A 21,052-nucleotide genomic window follows, 5' to 3' on the forward strand; every position below is an offset into this window, starting at 1 on the left:
CAGCGCCCCCCCAGCCCCCTCCCTTGCCAGCGGCCGAGCGTGCAAAAACCCCGTGCAAGGGCCGGCAGCGTGCAAGCCCCGCCCACCGCTCCCCTCCCCTCCCCCTCCCTCCCCTCCCCGCCGCAGCCCCCTTTGCGCAGCCGCCCCCCCGCCGCAGCCGCAGCCGCCGCCGCAGCCCCCGGACGGCCGGGCGACCCCCCCACGGCCGGGCGACCCCCCCAGGGCTGGGCGACCCCCCCGGCTGGGTGCCCCCCCGGACGCCTGGGTGCCCCCTCCGTCGCCCCCCCGCCCCTGCCCTCTCCCCCCTCCCCCGCCGGCCGCCCGCGTCCCCCCGCCCCCTCCCCGCCATGAAGGACCGGACCCAGGAGCTCCGCAGCGTGAGCGGGGCCGGGGGGCGGGGGGGGCTGGGGGGGCTATGGGGCGATATAGGGCGATATAGGGGCTGTGAGGTGGGGCGGGGGCTGCAGGGGGCCACGGGGTGGTCTAGGGGCTGGGGGCGCTGGGGGTGCGGGGAGGCTGGGGGCTGCAGTGGGGTGCTATGGGGCGATATAGGGCGATATAGGGGCTGTGGGGGCTGTGGGGTGCTATAGGGGACTGTGGGGTGCTGGGGGTGCGGGGGATGTCGGGGTGCTGGGGGGCTGCAGTGGGTGCAGTGGGGTGCTATGGGGCGATATAGGGGGCTGTGGGGTGCTATAGGGAGCTGTGGGGTGCTGGGGGTGCGGGGGATGTTGGGGTGCTGGGGGCTGCAGTGGGTGCAGTGGGGTGCTATGGGGTGGTCTAGGGGGCTGTGGGGAGCTATGGGGTGCTATAGGTGGCTATGAAGTGGTATAGGGGGCTGCGGGGGCCATGGGGTGGTCTAGGGGGCTGTGGGGTGCTGGGGGTGCGGGGGATGTTGGGGTGCTGGGGGGCTGCAGTGGGTGCAGTGGGGTGCTATGGGGTGGTCTAGGGGCTGTGGGGAGCTATGGGGTGCTATAGGTGGCTATGAAGTGGTATAGGGGGCTGCGGGGGCCATGGGGTGGTCTAGGGGGCTGTGGGGTGCTGGGGTGCGGGGGATGTTGGGGTGCTGGGGGCTGCAGTGGGTGCAGTGGGGTGCAGTGGGGTGGTTTAAGGTGCTATGGGGTGGTCTAGGGGGCTACGAGGGCAATGGGGTGGTATAGGGGCCATGGGGGTTGTGGGGTGCAGGGGGTGCTGGGGGGCTGCAGTGGGTGCAGGGGGTGCCATGGGGTGGTACAGGGGGCTATGGGGTGGTATAGGGTGCTGTGGGATGCTATGGGGTGCAGGGGATGTTGAGAGTGCTGGTGGGGCTGCAATGGGTGCAGTGGGGTGCTGTGGGGTGCTGTGGGGTGGTATAGAGTGCTGTGGGGTGGTCTAGGGGTCTATGGGGTGGTATAGGGGCTACCGGGTGCTATAGGGTGCTATGGGGTGCTGGGGCTGCAGGAGATGTTGGGGGTGCTGCAATGGGTGCAGTGGGGTGCTAAAGGGTGCAATGGGGGGCTTTGGGTGCTGTGGGGTGCTGAGGGTGCTGTGGGGTGCTACAGGGTGCAGGGGATGCTGTGGGTGCTAGGGGTCCGGGGGGCTGCAATGGGTGCCGTGGGGTGCAATAGGGTGCCGTGGGGTGCTATGGGGTGCAAGGCACGCTGTGGGTGCTATGGGGTGCAGGGGAGGCTGGGGGTCCTAAGGGATGCGGGGGGGCTGCAATGGGGTGCTGAGGGTGCAATGGGGTGCAGTGGGTGCAGGGGAGCTGCAGTGGGGTGCAGTGGGGTGCTATGGGTGCAGTGGGGTGCAATAACTGCAGGGAGATGCAATGGGTGCCAGGGGGCAATGGGGTGCTGTGGGGTTGCAATGGGTGCAGGGGGTGCAGTGGGGTGCTGGGGGTGTTGTGGGCGCTGTGGGGTTCTTCAGTGGGGTGCAATGGGTGCTGGGGGCGGCTGCCATGGGGTGCTGTGGGTGCCGCGAGGTGCAACGGGTGCAGTGGGGTGCCGCGGAGGCCTGCAGTGGGGTGCAGTGGGTGCAGGGGGGTGCAATGGGTGCAAGAGGGGCAATGGGGTGCAGTGGGGGCAGGGGTTGCTGTGGGTGCTGCAGGGTGCTGTGGGGTGCAGCAGGACATGCAAGGGGAGCAATGGGGTGCTGGGAGTGCAGTGAGGTGCAGAGGGGTGCAGTGGGGTGCTGGGGGGGATGTGGGGTGCAATGGGGGTGCTGGGGGTGCAATGAGGTGCAGTGGGGCTTGCAACGGGGGCAGTGGGGTGCTCTGGGGTGCTGGGGGTGCAATGGGTGCTATGGGGTGCAATGGGGTGCAGGGCGGTGCTGTGGATGTGCAGAGGGGTGCTGTGGGGTGCAATGGGCGCTGGGGGTGCAGAGGGGCGCTGGGGGGCGCAATGGGTGCAGGGGGTGCAGGGGGGCGCTGGGGGGGTGCAGGGGGCGCTGGGGCGCAATGGGTGCAGGGGGGTGCTGTGGGGTGCAGCAGGGCTGGCAGTGGGAGGCAGTGGGGTGCCGTGGGGGTGCTGCAGGACCGGCAATGGGTGCTGTGGGTGTTGGTGGGGTGCAGTGGGGCTTGCAGGGGGTGCTGGGGGGTGCTGCGGGGTGCAGTAAGTGTGTGGTTCTATGGGGTGCTGGGGGGTGCTATGGGGCACTGTGGGGTGCTGTGGGATGCTGTGTGGTTCTATGGGGCGCTGTGGGGTGCTGCGGGGTGCAGTAAGTGGGCGCTGTGTGGTTCTGTGGGGCCCTATGGGGCGCTGTGGGGCACTATGGGGTGCTGCGGGGTCCAGTAGGTGGGTGCTGTGTGGTTCTGTGGGGCGCTGTGGGGCTCTGTGGGGTGCTATGGGGTGCTGCAGGGTGCAGTAGGTGGGCGCTGTGGGGCTCTGTGGGGCTCTGTGGGGTGCTATGGGGTGCTGCGGGGTGCAGTAGATGGGTGCTATGGGGCGCTGTGGGGTGCTGCGGGGTCCAGTAGGTGGGCGTTGTGTGGTTCTGTGGGGTGCTGTGGGGCTCTGTGGGGTGCTGCGGGGTGCAGTAGGTGGGTGCTATGGGGTGCTGTGGGGCGCTGTGGGGTGCTATGGGGTGCTGCGGGGTGCAGTAGGTGGGCGCTGTGGGGCTCTGTGGGGTGCTATGGGGTGCTGCAGGGTGCAGTAGGTGGGCGTTGTGTGGTTCTATGGGGTGCTGTGGGGCTCTGTGGGGTGCTGCGGGGTGCAGTAGGTGGGTGCTGTGGGGCGCTGTGGGGCGCTGTGGGGTGACACGTGGGGGCGCGTGCGGGGCTCCCTGGCGGCCTGGGTCCCCGCAAGGGGCGGGGCCTCCACCAGGGGATCACCCCCGGCTCAGCCAATCGGCTGCGGGGATCCCTCTGGTGGCACCGCCCCCTATGCAAACGAGGCCGCCCCGACGGCCAATGAGTTGCCGGGAGAGCTGCTGCATGCAAATGAGTGTGGGGAGGGGGCAGGGGGCCGGCAGCCAATCAGGAGGCAGCAGAGGGGATGGGAGGGGTTCTTTATGCAAATCTGGCGTGGCAATAGCCAATGGCGTGAGGGTGGGCTGTGGTGCAGGGGCGGGGCTATGCAAATGAGAGCCGAGCCGGTGGGACGGTCTATGCAAATCGGCCAGGCAGGTGAATGGGAAGGCAAGAGGGGGCGGGCAGCTTTATGCAAATGAGCCGGGCCAAGCAGCCAATCAGGAGGGGCGGTGGCAGGGAAGGCTCAGGCCATGCAGATGACTCGACGCCCCTCGGCCAATCACGGCGCTCGGGGGGCGGCCACGCTCTTGGGGGGGGGGGGGGGGAACCAATGGCCTCTCCCCTTCATCCCTGGCTCCTCCCACACATGCAAATGAGCAGGGGAGGGCAGCCAATGGGCGCGCAGCACCGGGTGTGGGAGCGGGGCGGGGCCGGCCCCGCCCTGACGCGCGTCCCCGCGCAGGCGAAGGACAGCGACGATGAGGAGGAGGTCGTGCACGTCGACCGCGACCACTTCATGGACGAGTTCTTCGAGCAGGTGGGGGACCCACCCCGAGGGGACCCTGTGGAGCCCCAGACCCCTATAGAGCCCCCAGACCCCCATAGAGCCCCCAGACCCCTATAGAACCTCCCAGACCCCCATAGAGCCCCCAGACCCCTATAGAACCTCCCAGACCCCCATAGAGCCCCCAGACCCCCTATAGAACCTCCCAGACCCCCATAGAGCCCCCAGACCCCTATAGAACCTCCCAGACCCCTGTAGAGCCCCCAGACCCCTATAGAACCTCCCAGACCCCCATAGAGCCCCCAGACCCCCATAGAGCCCCCCAGACCCCTATAGAGCCCCCAGACCCCTATAGAACCTCCCAGACCCCTATAGAACCTCCCAGACCCCTATAGAGCCCCCAGACCCCTATAGAGCCCCCAGACCCCCATAGAGCCCCCAGACCCCTATAGAACCTCCCAGACCCCTATAGAGCCCCCAGACCCCTATAGAACCTCCCAGACCCCCATAGAGCCCCCAGACCCCTATAGAACCTCCCAGACCCCCATAGAGCCCCCAGACCCCCATAGAGCCCCCAGACCCCTATAGAACCTCCCAGACCCCTATAGAGCCCCCAGACCCCTATAGAACCTCCCAGACCCCTATAGAGCCCCCAGACCCCTATAGAGCCCCCAGACCCCCATAGAGCCCCCAAACTCCCTATAGAACCTCCCAGACCCCCATAGAGCCCCCAGACCCCCATAGAGCCCCCAGACCCCTATAGAACCTCCCAGACCCCCATAGAGCCCCCAGACCCCCCATAGAACCTCCCAGACCCCCTATAGAGCCCCCAGACCCCTATAGAACCTCCCAGACCCCCATAGAGCCCCCAGACCCTATAGAACCTCCCAGACCCCCATAGAGCCCCCAGACCCCCATAGAGCCCCCAGACCCCTATAGAACCTCCCAGACCCCTATAGAGCCCCCAGACCCCTATAGAGCCCCCAGAGCCCCTGTAGAGCCCCCAAACTCCCTATAGAACCTCCCAGACCCCCATAGAGCCCCCAGAGCCCCTGTAGAACCTCCCAGACCCCTATGGAGCCCCCAGACCCCTATAGAGCCCCCAAACTCCCTATAGAACCTCCCAGACCCCTATAGAGCCCCCAGACCCCTGTAGAACCCCCAGACTCCCTGTAGAGACCCCAAACACCCTATAGAGCCCCCCAGACCCCTATAGAACCCCCAGACGCCCTGTAGAGACCCCCAACCCCCTACAGAACCCCACAGACCCCTATAGAGACCCCAGACCCCTATAGAGCCCCCAAACACCCTATAGAACCTCCCAGTCCCCCTATAGAGACCCCAAACCCCTATAGAGCCCCCAGACTCCCTATAGAACCCCCCAAACCCCTATGGGGCCTCAAACCCCCTATGGGACCAAAGACCCCTCCTAAACCCTACACGGACCCTACAGAGCCCCCAGACCCCTATGGGACCAAAGTCTTCCCCACAAACCCTATACGACCCCTCCCAAACCCTACACGGACCCTATGGAACCCCCAGACTCCCTATGGGGCCCAAACCCCCTATGGGTCCAAAGACCCCCAAACCCTATACGAGCCCTCCCAAACCCTATGTGGACCCTATAGAGCCCCCAGATTCCTTATGGGGCCCCAAACCCCCTATGGGGCCAAAGACCCCTCCCAAACCCTACACGGACCCTATAGAGCCCCCAGACCCCCATGGGACCAAAGACACCCCCTCCCAAGCCCTATAGGCCCCCTCCCAGACCCTACACGGACCCTATAGGGCTCCCTCATCCCCTGTAGACTCTCTATGGGGCTGAGACGCCCCACCCCCGACCCTATACGGGGCTGCATACGTACCCACACAGCCGGCCTACGTGTGTCCCACGTGTCCCCCCATACCTGTCCCCATACGTCCCGTATGTCCCCCCGTGCCCCCCACACCTCTCCCCATGCGTGCCCCATGCGTCCCTCATACCTGCCCCCTATGTCCCCCACACCCCTATGTCCCCATACGTCTCCCGTGTACGTCCCATATGTCCCCCGCGTCCCCGTCCTTGTTCTCATCTCCCCTATGGTGACCCCCATGGCCCCCCGTGTCCCCCGTGTCCCCCGTGACCCCATGTCCCCTGTGACCCCCATGGTGTCCCCCATGTCCCCCGTGACCCCCATGTCCCCCGTGTCCCCTGTGACCCCCATGTCCTCTGTGACCCCCATGTCCCCCGTGTCCCCTGTGACCCCATGGTGTCCCCCATGTCCCCCGTGTCCCCCGTGTCCCCTGTGACCCCCATGGTGTCCCCCATGTCCCCCGTGTCCCCCATGTCCCCTGTGACCCCCATGGTGTCCCCCATGTCCCCCGTGACCCCCATGTCCCCCGTGTCCCCTGTGACCCCCATGGTGTCCCCCATGTCCTCTGTGACCCCCATGTCCCCCGTGTCCCCTGTGACCCCCATGGTGTCCCCCATGTCCCCCGCGACCCCCATGTCCCCCGTGTCCCCTGTGACCCCCATGGTGTCCCCCGTGTCCCCCGTGACCCCCATGTCCCCCGTGTCCCCTGTGACCCCCATGGTGTCCCCCATGTCCCCTGTGACCCCCATGGCCCCCGTGTCCCCCCGTGTCCCCCCCGGCAGGTGGAGGAGATCCGGGGCTGCATCGAGAAGCTGTCGGAGGACGTGGAGCAGGTGAAGAAGCAGCACAGCGCCATCCTGGCCGCCCCCAACCCCGACGAGAGTGAGCGGGGACCGGGGGGACACCGGGGAGGGGGGGACACTGGGGACACCGTGGGGACACGTGGGATGGAGGGACACCAGGAACCGGGGGCACGTGGGATGGAGGGACACCAGGAACCGGGGACACCGTGGAGGACACGTGGGATGGAGGGACACCAGGAACCGGGGACACCGTGGAGGACGTGGGGAGGACGTTGGGGAGGGAGGGACACCAGGAACCGGGGACACCGTGGAGGACACGTGGGATGGAGGGACACCAGGAACCGGGGACACCGTGGAGGACACGTGGGATGGAGGGACACCAGGAACCAGGGACACCGTGGGGACACGTGGGATGGAGGGACACCAGGAACCAGGGACACCGTGGAGGACACGTGGGATGGAGGGACACCAGGAACCGGGGACACCGTGGGGACACGTGGGATGGAGGGACACCAGGAACCGGGGACACCGTGGAGGACACGTGGGATGGAGGGACACCAGGAACCGGGGACACCGTGGAGGACACATGGGATGGACACCAGGAACCGGGGACACCGTGGAGGACACGTGGGATGGAGGGACACCAGGAACCGGGGACACCGTGGAGGACACATGGGATGAAGGGATACCAGGAACTGGGGACACTTGGGATGGAGGGACACCAGGAACCAGGGACACCGTGGGGACACGTGGGATGGAGGGACACCAGGAACCGGGGACACCGTGGAGGACATGTGGGACGGAGGGACACCAGGAACCGGGGACACCGTGGGGACACTTGGGATGGAGGGACACCAGGAACCAGGGACACCGTGGGGACACGTGGGATGGAGGGACACCAGGAACCGGGGACACCGTGGAGGACATGTGGGACGGAGGGACACCAGGAACCGGGGACACCGTGGGGACACTTGGGATGGAGGGACACCAGGAACCAGGGACACCGTGGGGACACGTGGGATGGAGGGACACCAGGAACCGGGGACACCGTGGAGGACACGTGGGATGGAGGGACACCAGGAACCAGGGACACCGTGGGGACACTTGGGATGGAGGGACACCAGGGACACCATGGAGGACACGTGGGATGGAGGGACACCAGGGACACCATGGAGGACACGTGGGATGGAGGGACACCAGGAACCGGGGACACCGTGGAGGACGTGGGGAGGACGTTGGGGATGGAGAACACCAGGAGGGACACCATGGGGGGACACCAGGAACGGGGAGGGAAACTGGGGGGTGTCACCAGGGTGGGGACACCGGGGGGTGACATATCCCCGTCCCCCAGAGACGAAGCAGGAGCTGGAGGACCTCACGGCCGACATCAAGAAGACGGCGAACAAAGTGCGCTCCAAGTTGAAAGGTGACCTCGCGGCGACCACCTTGGGGTGGCCATCTTGGGGGATGGCCATCTTGGGGGTCATCTGCACAGGGGAGATCACCACCGTGGGGTGGCCATCTTGGGGTGGCCATCTTGGGGGTCATCTGCACGATGGAGGTGGTCATCTTGGGGGGTGGCCATCTTGGGGGTGATCTGCACGATGGAGGTGGTCATCTTGGGGGGTGGCCATCTTGGGGGTCATCTGTACGATGGAGGTGGCCATCTTGGGGTGGCCATCTTGGGGGTCATCTGCACAATGGAGGTGGTCACCTTGGGGTGGCCATCTTGAGGGTCATCTGCACGACGGAGGTGGTCATCTTGGGGGGTGGCCATCTTGGGGGTGATCTGCACGATGGAGGTGGCCATCTTGGGGTGGCCATCTTGGGGGTCATCTGCACAATGGAGGTGGTCACCTTGGGGTGGCCATCTTGAGGGTCATCTGCACGACGGAGGTGGTCATCTTGGGGGGTGGCCATCTTGGGGGTGATCTGCACGATGGAGGTGGCCATCTTGGGGGTGATCTGCACGATGGAGGTGGCCATCTTGGGGGTCATCTGTACGATGGAGGTGGCCATCTTGGGGTGGCCATCTTGGGGGTCATCTGCACAATGGAGGTGGTCACCTTGGGGGTGATCTGCACGATGGAGGTGGCCATCTTGGGGTGGCCATCTTGGGGGTCATCTGCACGATGGAGGTGGTCACCTCGAGGTGGTCATCTTGTCCAGGACTGCCATCTTGGTTGCCCTCCTCTGTGGTGGCCATCTTGGTGTGGCGGGCGGGGGGGGGGGGGGGTGTGGTAGCCCCGCCCCGAGGGGTCAGTGGTGGAGGAAGGGGTCACGGCGTCCTCTCCTGCAGCCATCGAGCAGAGCATCGAGCAGGAGGAAGGTCTGAACCGCTCCTCGGCCGACCTACGCATCCGGAAAACGCAGGTATCCCTCCTCCCCACCACCCCTCTCCTTCCTCCTCCTCCGTGGCCACCAGCGTGAGGTCCCTCGCCCCACGCCGCGTCCTCCCCGTGTCCCCAGCACTCGACGCTGTCCCGCAAGTTCGTGGAGGTGATGACGGAGTACAACGCCACCCAGTCCAAGTACCGCGACCGGTGCAAGGACAGGATCCAGAGACAGCTGGAGATCAGTAGGTCACGGGAACGGGGTGGCATGGGACTGAGAAGACACCGGGGTTGGGGGGTGTCACCTGCCATCACCTCCCCTCTCTCCGCAGCCGGCCGGACCACCACCAACGAGGAGCTGGAGGACATGCTGGAGAGCGGGAAGTTGGCCATCTTCACGGATGACGTACGTGAGGCCTCTCTGCCCCACGCTCGAGAGCCCCTGGAGGACCCTAGAACCCAATGGGGTACCTAGAACCCAAGGAGCCCTGAGCAGGGGCCAATGAGATGCCCTGAACAGCTGCATCACTTGACAACCAGAAGGTCCCCTGGAGCCCTTGGGGCTTTCTGAGGTACCTGGTGCCCATTGGGTCACCCGGAACCCATTAGGTTACCTAGAACCCGACGAGATGCCCCGAATCGTTGTGTGACCTAGAAACCATGAGGTTGCCTATGACCTGCTGGGGTTGCCTCCTGACCTGGAGCCCCATTGGATCATCTCGAGCCCAAGGAGCCCCACCCTACGCTCCCACTCGTCTCTCCTCTCTCCCACCAGATCAAAATGGACTCGCAGATGACCAAACAGGCCCTGAACGAGATCGAGACGCGACACAACGAGATCATCAAGCTGGAAACGAGCATCCGGGAGCTGCACGACATGTTTGTGGACATGGCGATGCTGGTGGAGAGCCAGGTACGGGGGGAGGGACAGAGGGAGGGCCTGGACCCGCCCGCATTGGGGTCGAGGACCTGCACAAAGCCCCCAGCGAGGCACCGGATCCCGTGGATCCCTCCCTCCCACCGATAAACAAAATTTGAGGGATCATTGGATCATCTACAGTTCGTCAAAACTTCTAGAGCCCACAGGGTCATCTGATGATGATGATCAAAAGCTCTCAAGCCCACCAAGAGACCGTTGGGTCTCACCAAGAAACCCACCAAAACCCATATTTAGTGTTCATTGACTCACCTAGACACCATCAAAACCTCTTGAGCCCACCAAGGGTCACCTAGAACCCATGAAAACTCATCATTAGGGCTCATTGGCTCACCTAGATGCCATCGAAAGCTCTTGAGCCCAGCAAGGGTCACCTAGAACCCACCAAAAGCCATCACTAGGGTTTGTTGGCTCATCTAGATGACATCGAAAGCTCTTGAGCCCAGCAAGGGTCACCTAGAACCCACCAAAAGCCATCACTAGGGTTTGTTGGCTCATCTAGATGACATCGAAAGCTCTTGAGCCCAGCAAAGCGCTGTTGAGCTACCTAGAACCGGTTGAGCTCCCCCATCCTGGACACCAGCCTGCGTGTCCCCTGGGGTGCCAGCCCCCCCTGGGACGGGGCGGGCGGCTCAGGGGTGGGTTCTGGCTCTCAGGGTGAGATGATCGACCGCATCGAGTACAACGTGGAGCACTCGGTCGACTACGTGGAACGGGCCGTGTCGGACACCAAAAAAGCCGTAAAGTACCAGAGCAAAGCCCGGAGGGTGAGTGATGGGGTGGGGTGGGCACAGCGTGGTGGGGGGGTGGGCCAGGAGCCTGGACGCCTGGGTCCTCAACGCGGGGGGACTTCTCCTGCTCCGTAACGCTCCTCTCTTCTCTCCTCTCTCCTCCCCGCGCTGCCCGGACGTCATTTTTTTTTGGGGTAACGTAGAAGAAAATAATGATCATAATTTGTTGCGTGGTGCTGGGGGTGGTCTTGGCCTCCTCCATCGGGGGCACGTTGGGCTTGTAGGGCCCCCGGCGCACCCCCGCGGCCGCAATTAACGCCCCCCCGTCTCCTCCTTCCCCCCGCCCCGGTAACGAGAATAACCACATAAGCGAGAATAAGAATAAATTAAGAGACAATTGTTCATGCGAACGGACATAACAGCACGTGGTCCAATCACCCACCGCCCCCGTGGACCAGAGCGGTCCGGCCCGGCCCGGGGCCGGCAAATCTAAGGGGCTCGTCGGCCTCCATCCATCCCATCATCCTGCTCCCCGGACGCTGGGGTCCTCCCCACTTCTCCTCGTTCCCCTCCCCAAAGCCCTGTCACCACCATCTCCCATCCATGCGCTGTGCTTGGGGGGACACACGCCTGGGGGGCAGGAGGTGGCCCTAGAGGGGGGCTCTGGAGGGGCAGGATGGGTCAAGGGGGCCCCAGAGCGGGGGCTGGGGTCGGGGTGAGCTGAGAAGGGGGGTTCCGGGGTGCCCCTGGGGTGGGGTTGACACTCAAGAGGGGTCATGGGTTGGATTGGGTCGACTTTTGGAGGCGATTATGGGGGGCAGTTGGGTTGGGTTGACCCCAGAGAGGGGTCGTGGGGCAGGTCGGCCCTAAAGGTGGGTCCACAGATGGGGTCAACCCTGAAGAGGGGCCACGGCTCAGGTTCGGGGGGGATTTGGGGGACAGTTGGGTTGGGTTAACCTCAGATAGGAGTTATGGGTCACGTTGACCCTAGGAAGGGGTCACGGGTCAGACGGGTTTGACTGTAGGGAGGGGTCATGGGTTGGGTTGACCCTAAAGAAGGGTCATGGGTCAGGTTAACCCTAAGAGGGGTCGCAGGCCAGGTTAGGAAGACCCTGGAGAAGGATTATGGGGGGCAGTTGGGTTGGGTTGACCCCAGAGAGGGGTCGCAGGCCAGGTTGACCCCGGTGAGGGGTCCTGGGCTGGGCTGCGGCAGCCTGGCCCTAGAGGGGGGGCTTGTGGGCAGGCCCCAGAGCGGGTTATGGGTCAGGTTGACCCTAGAAGGGGCTGATGGGTAGGGTTGGGTTGACCCATCCCGAGCGGGGGGGGTCAAGGGCCTCCCCTGCTGCTCTGTGGTCCTGGGGGTGGGACACATGGGGGGCTCCATGGGGGGCAGAGGTGACTCTAGCCCATTCCCACCGCGCATCTGAGGTGACGTCATTAACCGCCCAACTAACCTGCTAACCACCTATCTAACCAGCTAACCACCACCCATCCAGCCAGCTAACCAACCACCCAACCAGTTAAACAACCACCCAACCAGGTAACCGCCGCCCATCCACCCAGATATCCACCGCCCATCCAAACGGTTAACTGCCCACCCAACCAGCTAACCAAACACTCATCCAACCAGCTAACCACCCACCCAACCACCTAACCAAATACCCATCCAACTGGCTAACCAATCACCCAATCACCTAACCAGCCAACCAATCAGCTAACCAGCCACCTATCCAACCAGCTAACCAATCACTCAGCTAACTGCCCATCCAACTAACTAACCAGTCGCTCAAGCAGCTAACCAACTACCCAGCCAGCTACCCACCACCCATCCAAACAGTTAACCAACCACCCACCCACTCAAACAACTAACCAACCACCCATCCAAACAGCTAAGCAACCAACCAGCTAACTACTGCCCACCCAGTCAGCTAGCCAACCGGCCAACCACCCAACTAACCAGCTAACTACCCACCCAACCAGCTAACAACCCATCTGACCACCCATCTAACTGCCATCCAACCAGCCATCCAACCAGCTAACCAACCAACCGACCACCTAACTAACCTGATAACTGCCAGCCAGCTAACCAACCCATCGCCCAGCTAACCAACCCATCACCCAACTAACCAACCAGCCCATCGCCCACCTAACTACCCGATCCATCGCCCAGCTAGCCAACCAGCTGATCACCCAACTAACCACCCATCCGGCTTACCACCCACCCACCCAATCACCCATCCGACCAGCTAACTACCCACCCACCCAACCGACCCGTCACCCGCCTGACCAACCCACCAACTACCCGACAGCTCAACCTCCTGCCCAATCACCCGCTGACCCAACCGGCCAATCAGCCAGTCCCCCAATCGACCAACCAACCGGCCAACTGCTCCTCCAAGCACCCGACCAACCACAACTGAGCCCCCAACCACCACCCAACGACCCCACCAAGGACCCCCTCACCTGCCCAACCACCCCACCGGTGACCCAACCACCCCGTCGACCGCCCAACCACCCCACTGGTGACCCAACCACCCCACTGGTGACCCAACCACCCCACTGGTGACCCAACCCCCGCGTCAACTGCCCAACCACCCCACTGGTGACCCAACCACCCCACTGGTGACCCAACCCCCCATCAACTGCCCAACCACCCCACTGGTGACCCAACCCCCCATCAACTGCCCAACCACCCCACTGGTGACCCAACCACCCCACTGGTGACCCAACCCCCCCATCAACTGCCCAACCACCCCACTGGTAACCCAACCACCCCGTCAACCGCCCAACCACCCCACTGGTGACCCAACCACCCCACTGGTGACCCAACCCCTCAACTGCCCAACCACCCCACTGGTGACCCAACCACCCCACTGGTGACCCAACCACCCCGTCAACCGCCCAACCACCCCACTGGTGACCCAACCCCCATCAACTGCCCAACCACCCCACTGGTGACCCAACCACCCCACTGGTGACCCAACCCCCCATCAACTGCCCAACCACCCCACTGGTAACCCAACCCCCCATCAACTGCCCAACCACCCCACTGGTGACCCAACCACCCCATCAACTGCCCAACCACCCCACTGGTGACCCAACCACCCCGTCAACCGCCCAACCGCCCCACTGGTGACCCAACCCCCATCAACTGCCCAACCACCCCACTGGTGACCCAACCACCCCGTCAACCGCCCAACCACCCCACCGGTGACCCAACCACCCCATCAACTGCCCAACCATCCCACCGGTGACCCAACCACCCCGTCAACCGCCCAACCACCCCACTGGTGACCCAACCACCCCATCAACTGCCCAACCACCCCACTGGTGACCCAACCACCCCGTCAACTGCCCAACCATCCCACCGGTGACCCAACCACCCTGTCAACCGCCCAACCGCCCCACTGGTGACCCAGCCACCCCATCAACTGCCCAACCACCCCACTGGTGACCCAACCACCCCATCAACTGCCCAACCACCCCACTGGTGACCCAACCACCCCGTCAACCGCCCAACCACCCCACTGGTGACCCAACCCCCCCATCAACTGCCCAACCACCCCACTGGTGACCCAACCACCCCGTCAACTGCCCAACCATCCCACCGGTGACCCAACCACCCTGTCAACCGCCCAACCACCCCACTGGTGACCCAACCACCCCATCACCCACCCAACTGTCCTGTCAACGGTCCAACCACCCCATCAATGGCCCAACCACCCCACCAACAACCCAACTGCCCCGTCAACGACCCAACCGCCCCTCAACCACCCAACACCACCGCCAATGACCCAGCCATCCCACCAACGACCCAACCGCCATCAACGACTCCACCCATCACCACCCATCTACCTCGTCACCCGCTCCCCCACCGCACCCCCTGGCCGAGGAACCACCCCCACTTAGATTTCCCGCCCCGCGGGGGCCGCCGCAGCGCCGCCGCGCCCCCGCGCTGCCCCCCACCCCGTGCCGCGGGGGGGCCGGGGGGGTCCCCCGCCCCCGAGCTCTGTATCGTCCCCTCGTGGTCTGTGATGTATTTGCTACGAAACCCATGCCACAAACGCACCCGCCTCCGCCTCCTTCCTTCCTCCTCCTTGGGACGGGGCGGGGGGGCACGGGGGGGGTCCCTATGGCTCCTATACAGTCCCTACAGCCCCCTATAGCAGCCCCAGTGTCCCTACAGCTCCCTATAGCTCCTATATGGCCCCTACAGCCCTCCCATGGTGGCTATGGGGTTTCTATACCTCCCCTGACATCCTTACGGCTCCTTCTTGTCCTAGGGGGTCCCCCATGGGTCCCTGCAGCTCCCTATAGCTCCCATAAGGTCCCTACAAGCTCCTCTATTCTCTTACAGCTCTCTATAGCCCCTTTATTGCTCTACGTCCTACCAAATAGCGCTCTGTAAAACCATACATGCATATATAGCTACTTATAGCCCCATACAGCTCCCCGTAGTCCCACATGGTTGCCTAATAAGCCATACAACCCTCTATAGCCCCGTATAGCGCCCACAGCACCTATAGCCCTATACAGGACCCCGTTGGTCCATAGTCCCCTGTAGACCCATGCAGCCCCTACGTTCCCATACAGCCTGCACAGGGCCCTATAGCCCCATAGGGGCCCCTATTGGTTCATATAGTGCGATGTAACCTCGTATGACCCATAAGCTCCCTGTAGCCCAACACGTTCCCTGCGGCCACTATAAACCCACAGAGTCTCCCACAACCCTACAGAGCCCATGCATCCCCATACAGCCTATATGGCTCCCTATAGCCCCCTACAGCCCCTATAGGCCCATAGGGTCTCCGACAGCCCCCCAGAGCCCCACACAAGGTCCCGCCACCCTCCACCGTCCCCTGTAGGTCCCCGAGGAGCCGGGCACTGACACCGGGACGCCCGGGCGGCACGAAACGGGGCCGTTTCCGTACAAATTTAATTGGGTGCCAGGGGCGGGGCCAAGGCACCGGTGGGGCGGGGCCAAGGCACCGGAGGGGCGGGTCCCGGATGCCCCGCCCCGTTAGGGGTCCGGGAGGTCGTCGGCGAGCAGCATGGGGGAGCCGAGCTGGAGGTCGCGCTGGAGGCTCTCGAGGGCGGCGGGGCTCAGGCGATGGACCTCCAGCCAGTCGGCGAGCAGCGAGGCCGACAGCGGCGCCGAGTCCCCCTGGCTGCGGGGGGACACGGGGTCCTCAGCCCGGACGCCGGGGTCCCCCTCCCGGTGTCCCCGTCCCCCCCCAGGGATGCTTGGGTGCCCACCCAGGAGAGGGACGCGGTGGGGAGAGGGGACAGCGGACGCAGGGGACCTCTCACCTGTCCTTGGTGTCCCCCACCATGTCCAGCGATTGGCTGAGGAACTCCTCCAGGTCGAAGCCCACCCCGTAGCCGGCCCCGCTCCCCTTGGGGGTCACCGAAAAGACGGGGGGCAGCAGGTCCTCCACCTATGGGGGGGATGATGATGATGGTCAGCACGAAGGCCAAGCCGTGAGGTCTGGGTGTGTCCCCCCGACCGGGGGACGCCTGGGACCCTCACCTGCGACTTGGAGAGCTGCTGGGTGACGGTGGCCACATCGGGGTCCGCCGGGAGGGGGGCGGCGGGGGGCTCCGGCCACACCTCGGGGCCCGGCCAGGTTTCGGGGGGTCCCCCGCAAGGTTGGGGGCAAGGGGAGGGGGGCGGGGGCCGGGGAGGGGGCGGGGGGCGAGGCGGAGCCCCGTCCCGCATCTTGGTCCAACGCTCGAGGAGGTGGCGGTCGTCATCGGTGAGGACGAGCCCCCGGAGCCCCTCGCCGCGGCCTCGGGGCTCGCGACGCTCCCGCTCCCGCTGCTTCTTCTCCCGCTCCTTCGCCCGCTCCTGCCGCCGGCGGCGCTTCTCCTCCCGCTCCCGCTGCCGCTCCGCCGCCGTCACCGGCTTCCGGCCCTCCGGCGCCTCGGGGGCCGCGCACGGTGCCTCTGCGGGGGACGCAGGAGACCAGGGATGGAGCCACCAACCCAACCACAACCAACATCTGGCAACCCAGAATTTGGGAAGGGGCCACCAACCCAACCCTTTAACGCACCGGGGGACCCGGGCGCCCCTCACCTTTGCTCTTGTTCCTCATGGCCGACTTGAGCAGAGCGGCCTTGAGGGCGGCCTTGGTGTCGTCCGAGATGGCGCCGTCCCGCTTGGGTGCCATGGGAGCCCCGGGCTCCGCCTTCACCCGGGGAGAGTCCATCGGGCAGTCAGGGGCAGGGGCGGGGCCAGGGCTCGGCATGTCCACATCGGCGCAGGGCCAGGCCGGGCCAACGCTGGCCACCGTGGCATTGGACACGTTGACATTGGCTGCGTTGACGTTGGCCATGGAGGCGCTGACGTTGGCCATGGCGGCGTTGGCCATGGTGACGTTGCTGTTGGCCATGGTGGCGCTGATGTTGGCCATGGTGGCGTTGGCCATGCTGACGCTGGCCATATTGACGTCGGCCACATTGACGTTGCCCATGGCAGCGTTGCCCACGTTGACACCCGCATTGCCCACGTTGACGCTGGAGTTGCCCATGCTGACGTTGCCCATGTTGACACTGGAACTGGCCGCGGTGACGTTGCCCACGTTGACACTGGCCACGTTGACGTTGCCCACGTTGACGTTAGTTGCATTGACGCCAACGTTGGCCGCGTTGACGTTGCCCATGGGGACGTTAACGTTGGCCATGGCACCGCTGGCCGCGTTGACACCGACCCCGGCCCCGCTGGCTGCGCTTTCGGCGCCGCCGGCCGGCGCGAAGGCAATTTGCCGACGGATACCATCGCGGCGGGCGTGGAAGTCAGCGATCTCGGCCACGATGGCCGCCTTGATTTCCTCCTTGGTGAGCGCCCGGCGGTCGAAGGCAAAGTCGAAGGCGGGGACGCACTCGGGCTCGTCCTCAGGGTCGTGGTACTTGGCCAAAAATGGGTGCCGCAGCGCCTCGGCCACCCCCACCCGCTCCCGTGGGTCAAAGCGCAGCATCCGACCCAACAGCGCCAACGCCGCCGGCTCGGTGTCGCCAAAGAGGCTCTCCCAAGGCACCGCCGGCCGCGGCGGCAGGCTCTGCACGTACGCCCGCACCCGTTCGGCGCCGATGGCGGCCATGACGGTGGCCGGCGGCGTTCCCAGCACGGCCATGATGAGCTGCAGCTGGTGGACGTAGTTCCTGCCGGGGAAGAGCTGCCGGCGACCCAACATCTCGGCGAAGATGCACCCAACCGACCACATGTCGATGGCGCGGGTGTAGCGGTGGAGCGAGAGCAGCAGCTCCGGCGCCCGGTACCAGCGGGTGGCCACGTACTCGGTGAGGAAGGCCTTGGCGTGCCGCGGGTCAGCTCCCAGCCCGCGGGCCATGCCGAAGTCGCCGATCTTCAGCTCGCAGTTCTCGTTCACCAAGAGGTTGCTGGGCTTCAGGTCGCGGTGGAGGACGTTGGCCGAGTGGATGTACTTGAGGCCCCGCAGGAGCTGGTAGAGAAAGTAGCGGACGTGCTCCAGCGTCAACGGCTGTGCCGAGTGGATGATCTGGTGGAGGTCGCTCTCCATCAGGTCCAGCACCACGTAGCTGCAGGCAGGAAGGGGGATCCAGGCGTCCGGGAGGGGCTGGAGACGTCCCCATGGGCACCACCACCCCCCTGTGAACCCGGGTGGCCAGGTGGGCTCCATCCCATGTGTCCTGCTGCCCCCCAAGAGGACCCAGGTGTCCAGGGGGGGCTGGGAACATCCCTATGGGGGCCACCACCACCTGATGGACCCAGCTGGCCAAGGGGGTTCCATCCCACGTGTCCTGCTGCCCCCCAAGAGGATCTGGGTGTCCGGGGGGGCTGGGAACGCCCCTGTGGGGGCCACCACCACCCGATGGACCCAGCTGGCCAAGGGGGTTCCATCCCATGGGTTCTCCTGTCTCACAAGAGCACCCAGGAGGAGAGGGAGATGTCCCTATGGGGGCCCACCACCACCTGATGGACCCAAGCATCTGGGGGGACACCGGGGGGGGGGACCCAGGCGTCCGGGGCACGCACACGGAGCGGAACTCGCCGTAAGGGACGGTGGGCTTGAGGATGTCCTTGATGCCGATGATGTTGTCATGCTTGAAGTGCTTGAGGATCTTCAGCTCCCGCAGGGTCCGCTTGGCGTTGGTCACCACGTCAAAGGCATTGGGGATCTTCTTGATGGCCACCTGCTGGCCTGACGTCCCGCGGACCCAGGCGTCCAGGGGGCTCGTCACCTGCCCCGGTGGCCGCCAGGGTGCCCACCCAAGCACCCAGAAAGGACCCAGGCATCCGGGAAACCCCACCCAAGGGACCCAGGTGTCCAGGTGCCCCCCGATCTCCCACCCAAGGGACCCAACTGTCCGGGTGCCCCCCAGTCTCCCACCCAAGGGACCCAGGTGTCTGGGTGCCCCCCGATCTCCCACCCAAGGGACCCAACTGTCCAGGTGCTCCCCAATCTCCCACCCAAGGGACCCAGGTGTGCGGGTGCCCCCCGATCTCCCACCCAAGGGGCCCAGGTGTCTGGGTGCCCCCCGATCTCCCACCCAAGGGACCCAACTGTCTGGGTGCCCCCCAGTCTCCCACCCAAGGGACCCAGGTGTGCAGGTGCCCCCCGATCTCCCACCCAAGGGACCCAGGTGTCCAAGAACCCCCACCCAAGGGACCCAGGTGTGCAGGTGCCCCCCGATCTCCCACCCAAGGGACCCAGGCACCCGGCTCACCGGTGTCGCGGCGGCGGGCGGAGCTGACGACCCCGTAGGCGCCGGTGCCGATGGTCTCGATGATCTCGTACTCGTCCCCCACCTCGAAGGTGACGTCCAGCGCCCGCGCCTTCAGCAGGGCCAGGGGGCCCCCCCCGGCCCCCGAACCCCGCCCGGGGGGGTCCCGCTGCCCCCCGGCCTCCACCTCCGCCTCCGTCATGGCGCCTGCGCCACCTTGTCAGGGCACGGAGCTGGGGACCCAGGCGGCCGGGCCCCACGCGCCCCAGGGACCCACATCCCGGGGACCCACGCGCCCCAAGGACCCACATCCTAGGGACCCACGTGCCCAAGGGACCCACATATCCTGGGGACCCAGGCGTCCGGGCCCCGCGCACCCCAGGGACCCACATCCCAAGGACCCACAGCCCAGGGACCCACATCCTAGGGACCCACGTGCCCAAGGGACCCACACCCCGGGGACCCAGGCGTCTGGACCCCACGCGCCCCAGGGACCCACAGCCCAGGGCCCCACGCACCCCAGGGCCCCACATCCCGGGGACCCACACGCCCCAGGGACCCACAGCCCAGGGCCCCACGCACCCCAGGGCCCCACATCCCAGGGCCCCACGTGCCCCAGGGACCCACAGCCCAGGGCCCCACGCGCCCCAGGGACCCACATCCTGGGGACCCACGCGCCCCAGGGACCCACAGCCCGGGGACCCAGGTGTCTGGACCCCACGGGCCCCAGGGACCCACAGCCCAGGGCCCCACGCACCCCAGGGCCCCACATCCCAGGGACCCACGTGTCCCAGGGACCCACAGCCCAGGGCCCCACGCGCCCCAGGGACCCACATCCTGGGGACCCACACGCCCCAGGGACCCACAGCCCAGGGCCCCACGCGCCCCAGGGACCCACATCACGAGGACCCAGGCGCCCCAAGGACCCACATGCCGGGGACCCACATCATGAGGACCCAGGTGCCCCACGGCCCCACACCCCGGGGCCCCACGCACCCCACGGCCCCAGGCGCCCGGGCCCCCCATCCGCCTCCCCACAGCCCATGGCGGCCCGGGGCGGGGCCGCGGTCCCCGTAGCGATGGGGATGGGGGGGTTGCCGTAGGGACGGGGCGGTTGCCATGGGGACGGGGCGGTTGCCATGGCGACCAGGGCAGACCCCACCCTCCCCCGGGGACCACTCACCGCCCCCCGGCGCCGCCGCCCGCTCCCGCCGCTCCCCCGCGGGGCCCGGATATGGCGCCGCCCGGCCACGCCCCCCTTCCACACCGCCCACCAATCAGCGCCCCACACCCTGGCCACGCCCCCCCGCCCCGCCCGGCCCCGCCCCTCCCGCCGCGCACTCGGCACTCCGCTCCCCTCACCGCTTCCCCGGACCACGCCCCTCCCTTCCCTCCGACCACGCCCCCCCGCGGCCACCGGCCAATCAGCGCGCGGGGGACGCTGTTGCTAGGGCGGCGGCGTTGCTAGGGGGAGGGCGTTGCTAACGGGGCGGGCGTTGCTATGGGGGCGTTGCCATGGGGAGGCGTTGCCGGGAGGCGGCGGGGGGTGCGGCTAAAGGAAGTGGCGTCACGGGGGCGGTCCGGCGGCTGAGCCCCGCCCCTTCTCCCCGCTCCCTCAGGCCCGCAGGTTGGGGCCGCCTCAGCCCCGCGCACCCGGCCCCGGGGCCCCGCGCCGCCCCGCCGCCCCCGCCGCCCCCGCCGCCCCCGCCCCGGGACCATGCAGGCCAGCGCCAGCCCTCGGGTAAGGG

The 21,052-nt window shown here is 66.2% G+C and overlaps 2 protein-coding genes across 4 annotated transcripts; one reads left to right on the forward strand and one right to left on the reverse strand.

Moving 5' to 3' along the window:
• The first annotated feature begins 335 nt into the window (after positions 1-335).
• On the forward strand, positions 336-13,209 carry STX1B (syntaxin 1B). 2 transcript variants are annotated; one of them, XM_072849145.1, is made up of 10 exons: positions 336-377; positions 3,903-3,977; positions 6,580-6,679; positions 7,952-8,026; positions 8,900-8,973; positions 9,070-9,178; positions 9,266-9,339; positions 9,709-9,846; positions 10,527-10,637; positions 12,911-13,209. In XM_072849145.1, exons 1-10 carry the CDS (start codon positions 348-350, stop codon positions 13,019-13,021), a joined length of 897 nt encoding a protein of 298 aa, XP_072705246.1. In that variant the 5' UTR covers positions 336-347; the 3' UTR covers positions 13,022-13,209. The 2 variants fall into 2 exon arrangements, with proteins under 2 accessions (XP_072705246.1, XP_072705247.1); XM_072849146.1 differs by lacking the exon at positions 12,911-13,209 and adding an exon at positions 10,805-11,300.
• Positions 13,210-15,536: 2,327 nt separating this feature from the next.
• Positions 15,537-20,543, reverse strand: MAPK7 (mitogen-activated protein kinase 7). 2 transcript variants are annotated; one of them, XM_072849123.1, is made up of 7 exons: positions 20,488-20,543; positions 19,308-19,520; positions 18,616-18,781; positions 16,678-18,158; positions 16,132-16,547; positions 15,912-16,039; positions 15,537-15,769 (listed from the first exon to the last, which is right to left on the reverse strand). In XM_072849123.1, exons 2-7 carry the CDS (start codon positions 19,504-19,506, stop codon positions 15,622-15,624), a joined length of 2,538 nt encoding a protein of 845 aa, XP_072705224.1. In that variant the 5' UTR covers positions 19,507-19,520; positions 20,488-20,543; the 3' UTR covers positions 15,537-15,621. The 2 variants fall into 2 exon arrangements, with proteins under 2 accessions (XP_072705224.1, XP_072705223.1); XM_072849122.1 differs by having other exon boundaries at positions 19,308-19,511; positions 20,488-20,541.
• Positions 20,544-21,052: the final 509 nt, after the last annotated feature.

Source organism: Ciconia boyciana, chromosome 36, assembly GCF_034638445.1.
Source record: "Ciconia boyciana chromosome 36, ASM3463844v1, whole genome shotgun sequence".
Taxonomy (NCBI): Eukaryota; Metazoa; Chordata; class Aves; order Ciconiiformes; family Ciconiidae; genus Ciconia; species Ciconia boyciana.

Excerpts from the sequence above, each read along its gene's own strand:
- STX1B (XM_072849145.1), top strand. The coding sequence starts at position 348 with ATGAAGGACCGGACCCAGGAGCTCCGCAGC. Across the intron at positions 3,978-6,579 it reads TGGACGAGTTCTTCGAGCAG|GTGGAGGAGATCCGGGGCTG; the intron begins GTGGGGGACCCA and ends CCCCCCCGGCAG. Across the intron at positions 9,179-9,265 it reads CCAGAGACAGCTGGAGATCA|CCGGCCGGACCACCACCAAC; the intron begins GTAGGTCACGGG and ends CTCTCTCCGCAG.
- MAPK7 (XM_072849123.1), bottom strand. The coding sequence starts at position 19,506 with ATGACGGAGGCGGAGGTGGAGGCCGGGGGGCAGCGGGACCCCCCCGGG. Across the intron at positions 18,782-19,307 it reads CGCCCGCCGCCGCGACACCG|GCCAGCAGGTGGCCATCAAG; the intron begins GTGAGCCGGGTG and ends GCGGGACGTCAG. Across the intron at positions 16,548-16,677 it reads CATGAGGAACAAGAGCAAAG|AGGCACCGTGCGCGGCCCCC; the intron begins GTGAGGGGCGCC and ends CGTCCCCCGCAG.